Source organism: Vespula vulgaris, chromosome 1, assembly GCF_905475345.1.
Source record: "Vespula vulgaris chromosome 1, iyVesVulg1.1, whole genome shotgun sequence".
Taxonomy (NCBI): Eukaryota; Metazoa; Arthropoda; class Insecta; order Hymenoptera; family Vespidae; genus Vespula; species Vespula vulgaris.
This window is the reverse complement of record NC_066586.1, coordinates 19550514-19567640: the sequence shown is the minus strand read 5'-3', so window position 1 is coordinate 19567640 and position 17127 is coordinate 19550514. Positions and strand designations below refer to the sequence as shown.

Below are 17127 nucleotides of genomic sequence, written 5' to 3'. Positions count from 1 at the left end.
TGAGTTTGTAGAAAGGACTTTTAAAAATCTGTTTGATTTTATTAGTTTTATTTTTCTGTACATTTATTGACTAGAAATAGTTTAGAAATACTTTAGTAGCGTACCACTTATTTAATTTATTTTTATGTTTACATTCTATCCGCTCATTATTAGTACTAGTACATGTATAATCTGATTCTCGTTGATATTCATGATTGATATCCATGAAATTTATTTGCATTTTATACCATTTATTAAAATCAATATTACCCTGTTTTTTATTATTTTACATTAAGATCATGTGCTTTGAAAAATTATAATCTAGAATTTATTTATGAATGTAATTTATATTGCAATACGGTGTTCCAATATTTTATGTCATTTCATGTTATTATATTTATAGAAAATATTTGGCTCAGTTTACATTTGAAAAAGCTATTTAATATAATATAAGTATAAAATATTTGCAAATTTATCTTATATATGACTTGTTTTAAAGATGACTTATTTTAAAATTTCAAATAAAATTTGTAAAATTTCCTTAAATAATAAAAGTAGTTTAACTTCCACTTGGAATAATCAAAAGGAATGCTTCGTTATATTATTTTTAACGAGCTATGACAATGCGAACTTCGAATATAGATCTTTGACGAAATTCATCTTAGATTCGTTTCGATCAGTTTTATAATAGTATGCTGAACAGGATCAATCTAAAGTTATTTCGTGGACGCTAAGATCTCTATGATTATTTTATATTAAAGACACAATTCTTCTGTGCCGATACTTTTCGTACGCTTGTGTCTGCCGGAGGAAAAAACGTAGAGTTCCGCTGCTTTATTTGGTGACCTCTGATCAGGACAATATTGATTTTTTTGTTCGTTACGAGTCCAACGCGTTGATGTACTTTTTTGTCGAGAAATAGATTCGTTGTTGCCGTTAATAGATATTTTGGATGATTCTCGCATTGGTACACCTCTATAGAAAGAGGGATAACCACTGGAACCCGTCCGTCGCCAATCATATCTGGATAATAATTCAACGATTATTAAATTAATATTTCCTGAAAAAATCCTGCCTTTTCAACTGAACATTTTTTTATAATAGTAACGAGATTTTATAATATGAGAAAAGCACCTGAGAATGTACCTAATGGATGTTCGTGTACTTTGCGTCTTGTCGAGATCTATACTGTCGGTTGGTGGACTGATTGACAATTTTCGAGGTCGAAATGGGCATCTCTGTTGAAATTCCCGCTTGAATTTTTCCTGTAAAAATTTGGAAATAATGATAACGGCCATTTCCATAATTTATTATCTATAATGAAAATTAGGATTAATGGCTTACATTGTATATACCATAAACGAATGGATTGCAGCAACTATTTGACATGGCTAGCCAATCGCAACAGAACCATATAATATTTATATATTGATACCTGAAATAAACTATATTTTATGAAAAAGATATGTATCCGCGTATGTTATAAAAATTAATGAAGTTTTGTTTACGGTTGGTGTTTGGAAAGATTTGATAAAAAAATTTACTCACTGATTTATTTCGGAATAAGTGTATTGCAGTACGTTGTACGATTGTATCGGTAACCAGCATATCGCGAATAATACGACGACAATTACCAACATTTTGATAACCTGCGTTTATTAGAAAAAAATTTTTTATGAAAAAAAATTACATTTTTTTATTTTTCCTTTGTTAATCATAAATTAGCGGTCGGTAACGTTCCACGTTATATCGATAATGTAGCAAATCTTTCTTATCATCAGAAATATAAAAAAGTGTTTTCATCATATGTTACTCAAGAGCGATATTATCGACAAAGTATGGGGCGTTATCTATTTTTAGGCGCGATACTCGACAAATTAATGCGATAAATGAACAAATTAATTATATAGTATCGAGAATTTTCAAGATACTCGATATTTCATTTTGTATCAAAATTTCAGTTTGTAATACAAACATACGTACAAAAACATACCTTTTTTTTATTTTTCATAAAAGCAGCATCACGCGAATCTTCTGCATTTCCAGGTGCTCTACTGCCCCAAAGTGTTCTAGCCATTCTAGCGTACACGACGGATATTATTGAAAGAGGCGTCATGTATTGTAAGAAAACCAGTAACGCTCGATACGTTAGCATCGAATTTTCTGACATGTTTTCATTATGGCAGAACGGTTTCAAGTGATAGCGTCCACCTGAAAATATTCAAATAAATAAAATATCGATTTATTATTTATCATTCTTATTCATATTTTTTTTTGATCGATTTAAGATTGGCTATCTTTCGAAATATAGCTACCGTCCGTTAGAAGATAGATAGTAATCTTACGAAATCTTATTGAAATGTACAGGCCTACTGCGTTTTCGAGATAGATTCATTCGGATATGATTTTGTCTTAAAAAAAGGACTTGCGGAAGTGACAATGTGATACGCAGGGAGACCATGATCTTTTGCGGTGCCTATTACAATGATATTAGGGCCAACTCGATACCTTTAAATGGGCTTTTAAGGACGTCACGATCTTGTTACGCAATGCGATACTTTATCAGTATTATAGACTACCTGTCAAACTCTTCCTTGCGTTATTCTTTTTTACGCATTACTTGTATTATATCCTGCGTATGTTATTTATTCCATTGTAAGTTGGAGCTGTCTAAAACATAATTTCAATCGAATTTATTTTCTGTCTATCTCTCTCTTATCATTTCTCTCGCCCTCCTGTTATTTTTCTCCCTTTCTTTTATTATCTCTCTTTCTCTTTTTTGCTCTTTTTATTAAAAATTTATGAATTGATATGAAACAGTCTTGATACAGTTAAACAGTCTTGCTCATAATTAAAAACAACATAATTAAAAGAGTACTTGATAAATAAAGTAGAGATAAATATATAGATAGATAGAGATAGAGATAGAGACAGAAATAGAGATAGATAGCCAGACAGATAGAGAGAGAGAGAGAGAGAGAGAGAGAGAGAGAGAGAGAGAGAGAGAGAAAGAGGGAGAGAGAAAGAAAAATAGCTAAAAAAAAGAGAAGAAAGGCGCGGTATGTATGTAGATTCGTTGACGTCTTTTACTCATAAAAGGTGGAGTCAATTTTTATGAGCGATATTCGTGGCACACACTTCTCTTTCTAATAGATGCTACGTGGATGGAAAAAATACTATTTTTTTATGAGACGGTTATCTGGGAATTACGAGATGAACATTTTTAAAAGTTCAATCAAATATTTGAGTTTTCTTTTTTATTTGTTCATTTTTATCGGAAAATGAGAAGGACGTACTCGATACTACCGATTCCTAGCAGTCTTCTAATTTAGCACAATTCCAAATATCAACGTATAGAGAAAATCGACCTGTTCTCCTAATGCGCCCGCATTCTCTTCTGTTCAAGAACCTAATGCGCTTGCAACCTTCATTATCCATTGTAGTAATTCTAAGTATGCCATGCACTGTATTCTGGTCTCTTGTAAACTTTGACGAAGTTAAACATTATAAATTCGTAATTCCAGATCGATTTGTCCTTTGTACATCCATGGAAAAGTCTCTCTCGGCACTTTCTACAAGAGATTCGTCGATAAATCGAACGAGAACACCGCAATAGTAATGTACATATGTACTTAGTCTCTTTGAGGTTGTTCGAGGACTCGAGTAGTGATCGATTGTCCTCTCGTAAATTGGTTGGATTAGTAGAAAGTTATTATGAACGAAGAGTGTACTCGATATCCAATTTGTTTTTTTTCCATGACAATTTCCGTGATCATCCTTTTGTATTACTGTAGTCGAATCGATAGAAAATAACGTTCTGATTGTTCATTAGCTATAAATTAGCTCGTATACTAGATCGATAGTCCGGATGTTATTGTTAGGAAGAGGGAATCGTATGTATTCAATGCCAGATGGACTCTCGTTAACCCATGGGGAAAAATAAATTTAAAATTAGAATGGAATACAAATAAACAAGAACGTATATGTAGCGCGGAATGGTGGTCAGCGAATGATACCGTTGGGATTCCTTATGAATTGTTTTTTCAGGACATTTACGTTACCTTTCATGTCGCGATATCTCGGTGCATTTCCACGAGACCGATTAAGAGTTTACAGCGAGCGTTAAAGAAAAATCATCTGCAACCTAAATCGAGTGAAGCACTGCGATTTTATCGAGGCCGGTCGGAGCATCAACGTTTGTTATCATTTCGAGGCATTCGATTTTAAAACTTGAGAATCACAGATCGATGTTCGCGTTAATCTGGTTAATTCGCAATCAAGAAAATAAAAGTAAAATGAAGAATTCTCTTACTAGTCATTTTTTCTGGTATCATAATCACCCTGAGCGCAAGTGCCATTGGTGTCGCTAAAGCTGTAGCCAGCATCCAGATTCCCGCTACGATGATTCTTGCTCTCAGCTTCGTCGGACTAGCGCTGTAAATATAATTAATATCTTGAGATAAAAAAGACTTACATTTTGAAAACGTCAAACATAAATAAATTTTTCATTTTGTTGCATACGTAATGTTTATTTAAATCTTCTTTTTGTTTCTTCTTTATAATAAAATAGCGAAGAGAAGAAATGTCAAAGTTATGTGTATTCGTAAAAATATTTTTTGAGACAGTCATTGATGTAAACGAGATTACCTACGTATTACCCTCCTAGCGAACTTTGTTTAATTTTCACGACACGATCGAGTGCATCACCCTAACGAGTTTAACAACGAGATAACCGAGTTTTGCACAGTCGATTTCTCAACATAGCTTTGGACTTTATTTAGTTTTATCAATAACTCTGTTGGTTATGTATATAAATCTTTTATAAATCGATATCCACGTTCTCCTGGAACGTCATTTTCTCAAGATGAAAAGAAACTTTGAGCGTAAAACGATATTGTGTCCTATTTTCTCGTAATACCTACCTTTTTACATATTTTTTATTCGTCTCTGTCTCTTTTTTGTATTATATTTGAAAGTACATTTAAAGTCGCTTTAATCTTGATATAAAATTATTTAAAGCATCAATTTTATATAAAAAATAAAAGATTAATACAGGCATTTGTTAAGAAAATAAAGAATTTTTCAAAGATGACACACTCGTAGATGTTAATCGTTTCTGATGTACAATGATCTATTGTTGACAATAGATGTTTGTACATCAGAAGATTAGTTTTGACAATATCTCACCTGAGTGGTTTGAGAATGGCACGATGTCTATCGACCGCGATTGCTGTGAGCGTGAATACCGATACGTTCACGCAAAGTACACGGACGAAGGGACAGAAGGCGCACATAAAGTGCGGAAGGTTCCACCTCTGCAGCAAGGCTGCTTGGAACTTGGAAGAAAGAAGAATGTGAAGAACGATATCAAGTATGTAAAATATATAAATAGAATATGTTAACTACCTGAAATGGAATGACGAAGAGACCAATAATAATGTCAGCTAAGGCGAGATTGGCGATGAAGAAATTTGTCATGTTCTGCATTCGCCTTGTTGTCGTGACGATCCACATTACAAGAGAATTTCCGACGATCGCTAGCACCGATATACTTCCGTAACAAATACTGAGGATAACCGTCACGCTAGTCGGCACATCGTATAGATCTTCTAAAAATGAATAAAGTAATGTGCACAAATGTAAGGTCAAATTCGAGCCCACACAATTCGAGTACTCAATAGTTTCGTATTTTTATCAGAAGTTCATTTAAATACATACCCATTGAATAACTTATAAGATAAGTTTACTCAACTCTTTTCCTCTTCAAAAGAGTATTTTGCTCGAAATATCTTTTATGTTTTCGTTATGCTAAAAGATTCAATATCATTTGCTCATAAGACGCTTATATAATACATACATATGCATATACCCACGCTTTATTCCTCCGTCCCATTTTATGAACCTTTCTACCAAAGATACGTGCCAGCTATCTTCGACTTAAGGAATTTTTTTTAAATACCTTCCGAGTTTCGTGAGCCCATATCAAATTTTAATTGAAATGACTACTTTGAAGTTGTCTGATCTTAATTTTTTAATTGTTTTTCTTAATTTTATCTAAATGAACGCATTGGAACATCGGAGGATGATAGAGGAGATCGTTATAAATATATCGAAGATCGGAATCTCTTTATTTCGCAATCTTAGTAAAAATTAAATGAAGTTGAGAAATAAAGTCAAATGATAGTTCACTATTTTTCCGATAACTTCGTTAATTGGTTAAATAGCATTAAATTGGATCTTTTTGACGTATTTTTTTTTTTTGCTAGAGTTCGAATGCGCTCATTTGTTACACCCGGTATCTATATATCCGTCACCAAAGCCTCTCATCCATTACCAAAGAATCGGATACGAATTGATCGTATCGAAACATCTGTTCTCGAAGAAAAGCGACATTTGTGTTTTTCTCGGTGCTTTCGAGCTTATTTCTCGAAATATATTACATGGAATTTTATATTCGATGAAATGGAAACATAAAAAATCACATTCCATAAAGAATACGCCTTAAATAAGCAAAGGTTCTCTCGTCTGTTCTCCCGTCGAGTTATTTGTTTTCTTTTATTTTACGAAGAAAATCGTGCTTGAAACTCGTACCATCGTTTTCGCTGTAGGTTTCGTTTTTGTCGATCCAAAAGGTAGCGTTTAACATAGACGACCATTCCTCGAGATCCTCATACGACGACCACGAATCGTTCATCCTGCAAAGGCGGAATCTAAAACACATATTTTAATTTTCGAAGTTAATAAATCGTATTTAAGTTTTGAGCGATCAAACTCATTACGTCCCGTGGAAAAAGTAAATTTGGAAAATAATTAAAAAGAGATGTAAAAGTATCTGTATATGTTTCTAGTTTTTGTTTTATTGGCGAATTTTATAATACGGTTTGATTTACGAGTTATGAAAGAGATCGTAGTTAAAAGATAACTATTGGCATATCTCTATGAATGTGATGTTATAAAATACCTATATTGTGCTATAGTTTCTTTTATAATGTTTAGACGGAACTGCGTAGCACGAATGAGTTTAATTACAATTTGTTCTGTTACGAAAGAAAAGAAAATTAATTATCGTACATTCGTTATCGTTTATTTTTAATAGGGAACATTTTTTTCTTTCGTTTAATGATCATTAAGTTTTATAAAATTTATTTATAAGTAAATTAGAAATATATATATTCTCATTTTCGCTATTAATATGTCGACGACAGAAACGATTGTAACGAAAAAAAGGAACACCGGGGGTAGTATTCGTGGAAATTGTTTTTGATAATTCGAACGTCGAGCAAAAGCGAGTTATTTTTAATAAAAGAAAGGAAATGGCAGGGAAAGCAAACCGATGCGATTAATCGAAGATCTGTTAAAATGTCTCTCCCTCATTTTTTTTCTCTGACGGGAAATTGGGAAAACTTTTTCTAGGATTGCCTAAACCTTCGAAGTAATTTTGTAGATTTGATTATTTAAACGAAGCTTTCAATTTTTCTACTCCGTTAGTTCCTATCTATACATGCATTATAGTTTTTTATTATTTAACGTAAATTAAAAGAGAAGGATTATTTGATTTCAACGTTATTACTAATATGCGTGAAACTGCATTGTATATATATATATATATATATATATATATATATATATATATATAAATGTATTATTTTCAGAAATATCTATACTTGCTTTCATGAGTATTGAGTGGCATAATAGAGCTATCGTCAATGGCCATACATAGCAATTTACTTGGAAGCATCAATGTGTCTACCTCCGCTTTGGAGCTAACGCGGAATTCAATCTGAAAGCGTTCAATGCATATTCCCTTGTGGGTGGTTACTTGTTCAAAGCTTAGTCGTGGCCCTATGTCTTCATGATGCGTCCGTTTGCGATTCTATTGTATTCAATAAGACGCTAAACAATCTGTTTTTCCAGGGTACTCTCGATATTACGACTGTTAACATTTCTTTTGAAACATATATTTTTCAAGTCCAACGAATCTTCTTATCAAAGGATACATCCTTTGATCTTTGTCAGTTTGAACTACATATTCCGATGTTTTCAGATACTTATAATACGTAAATATAAATATATGCACGTTTCATGTAGACATCGCAAAACATCGTAGACACTAAATTGCTTGTATGCATTAATGTACTTGTAATCAATCTTTGAGGTAGTTAATTATAATCTCGACTATGCTTTAATTATAATAATTTACTCTTACTTTGGAAAGATAAATTTGAATAAGTTAACCACATTTTATGCATTTTCGTAATAACAAAATGTAAAAGAAGCTAACATATATATATATATATATATATATATATATATATATATATACATGTGATAAATATACATCCTGTTGCATTTGTTAAAAGATCTTTCGTCTTATGAAAATTATTATTCGCAATGAAAAACGAGCGTTATCGGTAGACCGTATTAAACAAGATGTATGCAGGGAATAGAAGGCTTTACGCGCTTTAACGCCTGGAGCGTTAACGGGTAGAGCAACGACAATGTCTCGTTACCGCAATGCTTCCTTGGCCTCGCGTATGCACTTTATGCGCGATAACTCGATTACACCACTTGAAGGACACAACGTCGGGATATACCAACCAGCTTGCTACAACGTGGTTTACCATACTTATGAAAACTTCAAACGTTTGGTAACATTCCATATTTTCTTGATAATAGCGATAGCGAGAGTCATTTATCAAAACTTCTTAAGTCCCTGACGATATGCAACATATTCTTACATGCTTCTAACCCGTATTGCCTATCATCAGGAGGCTTGAAAATGCATTTTTGATTGATGATACTTGTTAGTAACATTATTGATAAACTTGATGCATTTAGTCTTGATGTGCTTCTCAACTGTCGATATCTTTAAGAGAGTCTGTAAATTTCTTCTCTCTTGTATAATATTTTTCATTCGAAGAAGCAAACGAAGAGCACGCGAACCGAAGAATCTACTGCGAGTAAACATTTGCGAGATATTAGTGGTGCGACCCGTAGAGCCGGCGAAATCATAGATATATAAAAGGTAAAGTAGATTTAGCGCGTATGCACGAATGCCTTTCGTCACTGTTTGCACGGACAATATTGCGCGCTTGATCAAAAGCTCGATTCTTTTAAAGTCGCTCGAAAGATTTTCGTAGCAATTTTTTTTATTAAAATACGACAAGCAAATGTTTATATCTAGAAAAAAAAAATTGAAGAGAAACAATAGAAAATTTAATTGCGAAAATCATTAAAGCTTAATATCCTTTTCCAAATATTTGATGAACCCTTCGGTGTCGTCGTTTAAACGTCATAATATCATTAACGAAATGAATTTGTTTTTAATTATAACTTCGTAATCCACTCGGAAGCACGTTCTGAACTTGACTAAGATCTTGTTTCTTACATCGATTAAATAAATATTCTTTAAGCGTAGCTCTATTTAACTCGTGGATATTATATATGACAGACGTTATCGTTTGTATACGACAAACAAAATGTCGTGGTCTCTCTCTTTCTCTCTATGATAAAGTGTAATATCGTTTCTTTTATTCCGCAAGTTAAACCCATAGCTCGGTTTATGCAGAATATTTCATGGACTATCCTTTTTTCATTGTATAGGACCTTTAGAGTACAAAGAGCTAAAAATGTAATGGTTCGTTTATACGATCGTAGTTGACAAAATAGAATATTAAACGAAATCCCCTATATATGTATATCTGTATATTCTAACAGTGTGTATACTCGTTGATTTATATAATTGTAACATATATACATGTGTGCGTGCTCGCGTGTGTGTGTATATATATATGAAAAGATAATCTCCGGATTTCCATGAAAATATCCTTTTGAATGCGTTTCATGTTATGCGTGATCGATAAGAAAAAATTTTTTACCAAAGTTTCAATAATGCGGATGAACATCGTACTGTGAGCAAAAGTACATTAAAAATATGCGAAATAATTATTTATGAAAACGATAAAAGAGAAAAGCACTTATTTCACATGTATTCGATCTTTACGTATTTTTTTTATATGCTTTTAATCTTACTTACATGTGTATATTTTGGATATAGGTCATCGATTTGAATATAGTATCGATCATCGAAAATAAAATTACACTTTACGACAAATTCGTGTTAGTAATCTGAAGTCACAGAAAGTGCAGGGAAAATGAACCCTGGAAAATATCTGCTTACGACAAACCATCAATTATCGAGTGGGTTTCGGTGACAAGTATTATTTATGATCGTATTCGTACATATGTACTTATACGCTTTTTATAATTATACTCCTTTTATACTATTTTTTCTAACGTACGAATATGTGTGCATAATTAAAATTAACGAAATATTTCAATCATCTTATTTACTTGTCTTGCGTAAAATGATTTCTTTTTCTGATTACTATAAAGAAAGTAAAGAATAAAAGAAAAATATTCTGGCTTAAAGAAATTCTATGAATTTCATTCATTCTCAAGTGGTTGCGAACAATCCCATTTGATTTAACGCGTTTTTTTTGCTCGATTTAGTTTATAAAACTCGTGGCCTGTGTCGAGGACGGTGTATGATTGGATCGTAAGTGCATGATGTACGTATCACATGTATGCTATTCGATCAACGTATGTATATGAAGGACTGTCACGACAAAATATAACGATGGAGGAAATAATGACAGAAGTATACATATCTTTTTCTTTTTTATATTCGAACTGTGTTCTAACATTATTATGTAATATTTTGGCATAAAACTTTTGATAGTAAATATTTAAGACATAATATATATATATATATATTATAAATCGTTTTCACTATTTTCTATAATTTATATAATAGCTTCTTCCTACAGCACGTTTACATTCTCTTTATTTTCTATTAGTTTATGATTTCTATCCTTCTAAATAGAATTTCTTTTCTTTTATGATTCCAATCTCCTAAATAGAATTTCTTTTCTTTTATGATTTCTATTCTCCTAAATAGAACTTCTTTTCAAAAAAATTAAAATAAAATTTATGACATATACACATACACAGATACAATCTGAAATAAAGAAGTAAGATAAAATTTGATTAAAATATTTAGACTTTTTCGACGTTCGGAGACTTTTATTATGCTTTTCTGTTTATGTACGGACAGGTTAGGTATATTAATAGAATCGATATACAGCACTATCTTGTCTATTTCGAACAGGATACGCTATTATAAGTTATAGACATCATTGAGTCTTCGTACGTTTATGCATTAAGTGCGGCCGTTTGTTTCGAAGCCAAGAAATTTCGTGGACTAGCGATATGTGTGTCATGCACACATATTATATATAGCGTGATATTATAGTACAATGCTCAATATTTACGAGCGTATATTATTCTGTTGTGAACGGAATAATACTGTTAAATCTGTAGCAAACTATTGATCTAACTGTTACATCTAGGCATTAAAAATTATATTTTAGTATGACAGTTACAAGAAAAAATTCATCATAATGTGACATATGTAACACGTTGTATCGGATATTGTAATACTACTATATTATACTAAAGATGATCATTTACGCGATTATTTGTAAATTGGATTAAAATAAACGATTTGATTGTCGTTTCATAAAATATTTGTACGTGGAAAAACGAGTAGATACATCCCTGCAAATACTATTCTATGGAAGATATTGCTATAAATTATTCTCGATCGTAGAATTAATTAATTGTAACGAGTCATTTGATAGAATTTCTAATCGAGCGTAGAAATTACCGTTTATGATGAATGATCGTGTATACACGTGTGTTATGTGCTTCGAAAATGCATTTTACGTTTATATGATTGATTTGTTATTCGGAAATGAATGATTATCGATAAACTATTGTATAATTTATTTATTCGTACTACCATTGAGATTCTCTCTCTTCTTCGGAATGTCAATAATTATATTATTTTTTGTTTAATGACGACATGATTGTAGATAGCAAATGCGATTTTAGAAATAAAGTTCTTGGCTATCGTGTCGTTACTTACGCGCCAATTTCATCGATGTTTATTTCGAAACGATCATCTGCCGATACGAGCGAGTGGCAGAAAACTCGGTTGGACTAATATTTGTATCTTGTTTCCCTGTAGCGCTGAAAAAGAAATGTTTTATCCGACGGCGTCGATATAAATGTTATCGTAACATTTGTTTTGGGAAGAAGCAGGCTCGTTACTCTTCTCGAATTTTCAAAGAGATGCATCATTCGTGTCTGAGAATGTTATACTTACTAGTAAGCACTTTTGTTTTTTTTTTTTACCTTTAAATAAAACGCATTATAAAAGGAATTGCTCTAGATTAAAAAAAGAAAAAAAAATATACATCGTACAAGCAGAAAAGAATAAAAATGGAATAAAGAATGAGATTAAAGTTTTCAATTTCCTGTAGTAGAATAGGATAGTTAAATAATTGCTCGATCGTCGTGACAATAAATCGCGTTTACAGCTTTGCAAGTAAATAAATGATTTTGTCTATTCCATAAATATTTATCTAATGTTGTCGTTATATCTATATAAATATCGAAGAAACGCCGACGAATATTTCATTAATTTTAAACAAAGATTATATTCGAATCCGGAAAATTTACAAATTAAGAATGTTTGTCGCGTATTTAGATGGCCGCCCTGCGGTTTACATAAATTCATTTCGCGTATTCGAAGTCTCTCGTTAATTATCTGTATGTTCTCGAATGAACTTCAGTCATGGATCGCTTTTGTTTGATATTCTTAGAACGTTTCTCTTGTGTCCTAAGTCTATTGTAAACCAAAACAGATTCATTGTTTTTGAAAACAATCAGTTTTAATCAAGCTCCGATAATTATTTTGAAATCTTCTACGAGCTAATATTTATGGAAAAAAAAAAAAAATATATGAAGTTAAGGAATTCGGTTTTGGAAGAAATTTTCTTTAATTTCCAGAGGAGAGAAGAGCGTCACGACAAATCGATATCTCTCTAATAAGGATATCACGACAGCCTGCCCGAGATCAGAAAAATGTAAAATAATAATTTCATTAAAACTCACCAAGTTCTTCCTTTCCGATAATCAATGGACTTCGTCGCCGACTTCACTCTCCGTGGCTCAATTTCCCACTAGTAATTAAGTTTCTTGATTAATGACAGACAATAGCGAAAACGATAGTCGTCTGTACATTAAGGTACATTTTATAATTCAATTTAAAGTCACTCCGAAAAAACAAACACCTTCCTTCGCATTTTCATCGATCCTTTCAAAAGATCGATTAATTCCACGATTCTCGAGAAAAATGTCTTTGCCCTTCCATCGAGGATGAATCGAGAAATTGCCGAAAACGCAATTTATTCGATTCATCGTTCATATTGTCTATTTTCGTCGTTTCTTGATTCTACGACGGTTGCTCGATCTTTGTTCTTTTACGTCCTTATTGTTTATGTCTATCTTCTTCACAAACTTAGTTATACGACAAAGTCTTGAGAAATCTTTTTATCTTGCATCTATTGTAGAGAATAAAAAGAATTCTTTTATACACAGTAAAACACTTATGCACAGGAGATCCTTCGGCATTATTTTCTCACTCTAGATTTTCTTTATTATTTTTATTATTCTTGATAACGAAAAAAAAATGGTCTCACGTTCGAGAATAACAATGAGAGAGGAGAGGAAGGAGAGAGAGAGAGAAGAGAGAGAGAGAGAGAGAGAGAGAGAGAGAGAGAGAGAGAGAGAAGGAGAAAGAGAGAGAGAGAGATATGTATAAAAAAAAGAGAAAAAAAAAGAAAGAGAGAGGAGGGAGAGAGAGAGAGAGAGAGAGAGAGAGAGAGAGAAAGAGAGAGAGAGAGATGGAGAGCGTGATTTCTCGTGCACGTTTCACGCACGTGCGCGTTCGTCGAGGAGTCGCGAGCAAGTGTGGCTGGTTTTGCGTGGACTATCGTCTCTGGCACTGAAAGGACGGTAGTGGGAAGCATGGCGGGAGGTGCCAAAGGGTAGGGAGAAGAACAAGCTCGGTTCGATGCATTTATGTTTTTATCGAATAAAATGCTTCCCACCTACGTACTCATCTCATTAACTCTTTTATTAATTAATTTAATTATTTTGATTAACTTCTTTTAAATTAACGTCACCCAATTTTTGTTCGATTTAACTTGTTTTTTTAGATCAGCTCGTTTATAAATTGAAATAGGATACGAATGTGGTCCATACATCGTTAAAAACAGGTTTAAAAGAACGACGAAGACGACTCATGTACTTCGACATTTCCGATGCTAATCATTTGTACCGACATTGTCTACCGATTTCACACCTTTACGGCCTTTTTTGCGATGCGAAAAATCAGAGTGCAAGCGGTCATTTAGCGTGCTTCTCTTGATTTTATTTGTAATTGTCGTCCCGTATTACAAGCCAGAAATAGCATTTGAAACATGCGTTTCTCTTCCAGGAGAAAAGAAAAATTTATTTTTTTGTGAAAAAAGTCAAGCGAGTGAGTGTAAACTCGAACGAAATTATATTAATGTCACAATACTATTTTCGCGATACGCCTTACGAAACGATATTTTTTTCGTATTAACGTTAATACGTACTTATTGCTGAAAAATTATTTCGTTACAAGTTTAGACATTTTGTTGCCAGTGACGTAAGATCCGGAAAACGCATGTGACTTTACTTTAGTAATTACTAACCAAACACGTAAGCCGATATTTTTGTAAATAGTATCTTGTATTTTGCATAGACCATGCGATTTCATTAAATACTCGGAATACGCTTTATCCTTTATCAATTTTAATTTTTTTTTTCAGAGTAAAGAGAAATGAAACGTAGGGAAAGGAAAAATGAAATATAAGTTCAATTAATATGGACAAATGTTTTTCTATTTCTTCAGTGGAATAAAATAAATGTAATCTGTTATATCAAATAACTTTCGTTTCTGTTTATTTGATATTGATCTTGTTTCGAGTATATATTAAATATACAGAATATGAAAAATGCGCAGAAATATTCTCGCTTGGATAAAAATAATTAAATTTTTCATGAAAACAATCATATAATGGAAACAATCTAATTTTGATTTTATATGAAATACAAATATATTATAAAATTATTTCGTATTCGATTAAAAATAAAAAATGTTTTTTTGTTATTTTCGAGAGTTACGAATTTCTTTGTCCAAAAACATATTGATTGCAAATATAATAATGCTTTATAGCAAATAATCTTCAAGCAAGCAGATAGATCTCAATTGTTTTTCGCCAGGATCGTTTCGTCCATGTTTTAACGACATTATCATTTTGTGGATCCGTCTCTTATATAGCGATCAATCATTGTGCTCGTAATATTACCATTAAGGACGAAATATGTTAATAAAAGGATCACTCTTTTATTTCGAGAGTTTTTTATCTCCGATCGACGCTATATTTTCTGTTTGAAAAAAAGTTAAAAAAAAAAGAAAAGAAAAATAGAATCTTTAAAATGCTATGAATCCTTATCAACAAGAAAGTTCGGTCGTGAAAGAGCAGAAAAAACGCAAACTTTCCTGTATGCCGGATTGCAGTTCTACAGGCGTTCAAGGTATCCAGTTGTGAATAATAGTAGTCGCAGAAGAGAAGAAGAAAACATAAAACAGAATTGCTATGATAATCATATGTCATATACAGATTTTCATAGACGATAGAATATTCTAGAATTGTTTCTGCCTATCTCCTTTTTCCCTTTCTCTTCTTACTTTTGCTTTTCGTTCGATTATTTTTTCGTGAAAAAAAAAAAAAACGGAAAACAAAAAAAAATATACGAAATTCAATATTCCACAGTGAAATTGTTCGCTGAGATTGCACGGATGTACCAGCTTTTGTCTTTTCTGAGCGATACTGTAAAATGAATTTCCGACATTTTCCAAACGTAATTTCCGACTGAAATTCCAAATCATAAAAATGATTTTCGTATTTCGTTTGTAATCCAGATTGTGCTAAAATAAATATGTTAATGATGAACGAACAATCATTTATTTTAAATGGCTTTGACGTTCGAGTTTATAATTAATACATGTTAATCAACGATGGTAAACAATTAGTTTCGCTTCCATATTCATGCAATCTATCATTTTCGGTTCATCGATTCCGTTTATCGATTATTCACATTTGTGCACACGTGCGAATAATAATGTTGTTTATGCATCCAGGTGTGACATATCAAGATTTCTCTAATTCTTACAACGACATCGTCTTCTACCAAAAATTCTAAGCTAAATTTTTAATTTTAAGGTAAAAAATAATCTCTTGCTACGAGAAGAGAATGAAAAAAGAATCAACAAGTCACACCCACAGACGTGTTTCTCTTTTTTCGTTATCTATTAAATACATAGAAAGCGGCCTTTCGTAATTTGTCAGGCATACGTCGAATTAGTACTTATCGGAAGGATTGACTAGAGTTATTTAAAATCAACATTAATTACGATATCATTAATTTCAATCCCAAATAAAAATAAGGGTTTTGTTCATCAATATTCATATCTCGTTGTATGCATATAAAGTTTTGTACAAGCTCGTTCAAAATGTCATCATAACTTAAACCGATACTGCAACTGTCCGAAATATGGAGAGTCAGAGTTATTTTTTCGAAGTATTTTACATTGTCTTGGAAGTTGAAAAAATTGTTGAATTTTTATATAACAATGTCGGCTCGTCCCGACAAAGCATTAACTCGGCGATGTAATAAAAAATCAAAGTTTGGAATAAGCTATTTTCTATACGATACATAATGCATTTTGGTTGGTATTCTAAAACTTATTCGCGAGCATAGAAGCGATAAATCTGTTTTCTGCGAGAATTATATTACGCGTGCTAGATAATGAGAAAAGTTCAGTTCATTCAGAAAATAGTAGGAAAGAATGTAACGGAATTCATTAAAGATACCTACCTTATAAACTGAAATAAAAGCAACGATATTCTCTTATTTAGCGTGGATATAATACGAGAGTATGTTTCGCGTGTAAGTAAGAATGAATCGAAAGATAATCGAAACGTAAACCCTCTTTTGTTAGGAAAGATCTTGAACTACTTTGTAGAGTTGGCACGACTTGGCGAAGATGACGAGAGACCAATCTCGCGTCCTCCGTTCTTTGGTGACGCAGTCAAAACCGAAGGATATCACTGTGTTTATATATATACGAGATTATGCAGGTGTGTG

The 17127-nt window shown here is 32.3% G+C and overlaps 1 protein-coding gene across 9 annotated transcripts; it reads right to left on the bottom strand.

Annotated features, from left to right (window-relative positions):
• Positions 1-18: 18 nt before the first annotated feature.
• Positions 19-13870, bottom strand: LOC127062789 (RYamide receptor-like). 9 transcript variants are annotated; one of them, XM_050991766.1, is made up of 12 exons: positions 13827-13870; positions 13000-13448; positions 11969-12072; positions 6571-6689; positions 5386-5588; positions 5167-5315; positions 4292-4413; positions 1973-2190; positions 1528-1628; positions 1324-1414; positions 1114-1244; positions 19-1002 (listed from the first exon to the last, which is right to left on the bottom strand). In XM_050991766.1, exons 4-12 carry the CDS (start codon positions 6671-6673, stop codon positions 735-737), a joined length of 1386 nt encoding a protein of 461 aa, XP_050847723.1. In that variant the 5' UTR covers positions 6674-6689; positions 11969-12072; positions 13000-13448; positions 13827-13870; the 3' UTR covers positions 19-734. The 9 variants fall into 9 exon arrangements, with proteins under 9 accessions (XP_050847723.1, XP_050847626.1, XP_050847984.1 ...); XM_050991669.1 differs by lacking the exon at positions 13827-13870 and adding an exon at positions 13530-13680; XM_050992027.1 differs by lacking the exon at positions 13827-13870 and having other exon boundaries at positions 13000-13067; positions 13179-13679.
• Between the last annotated feature and the right edge of the window lie 3257 nt (positions 13871-17127).

Coding starts and splice junctions, on each gene's coding strand:
- LOC127062789 (XM_050991766.1), bottom strand. CDS start 6,673: ATGAACGATTCGTGGTCGTCGTATGAGGATCTCGAGGAATGGTCGTCT. Junction 2,191..4,291: donor GATACCAGAAAAAATGACTA/GTAAGAGAATTC, acceptor GAATATTTTCAG/GTGGACGCTATCACTTGAAA. Junction 1,003..1,113: donor TCCATTAGGTACATTCTCAG/GTGCTTTTCTCA, acceptor ATTATTATCCAG/ATATGATTGGCGACGGACGG.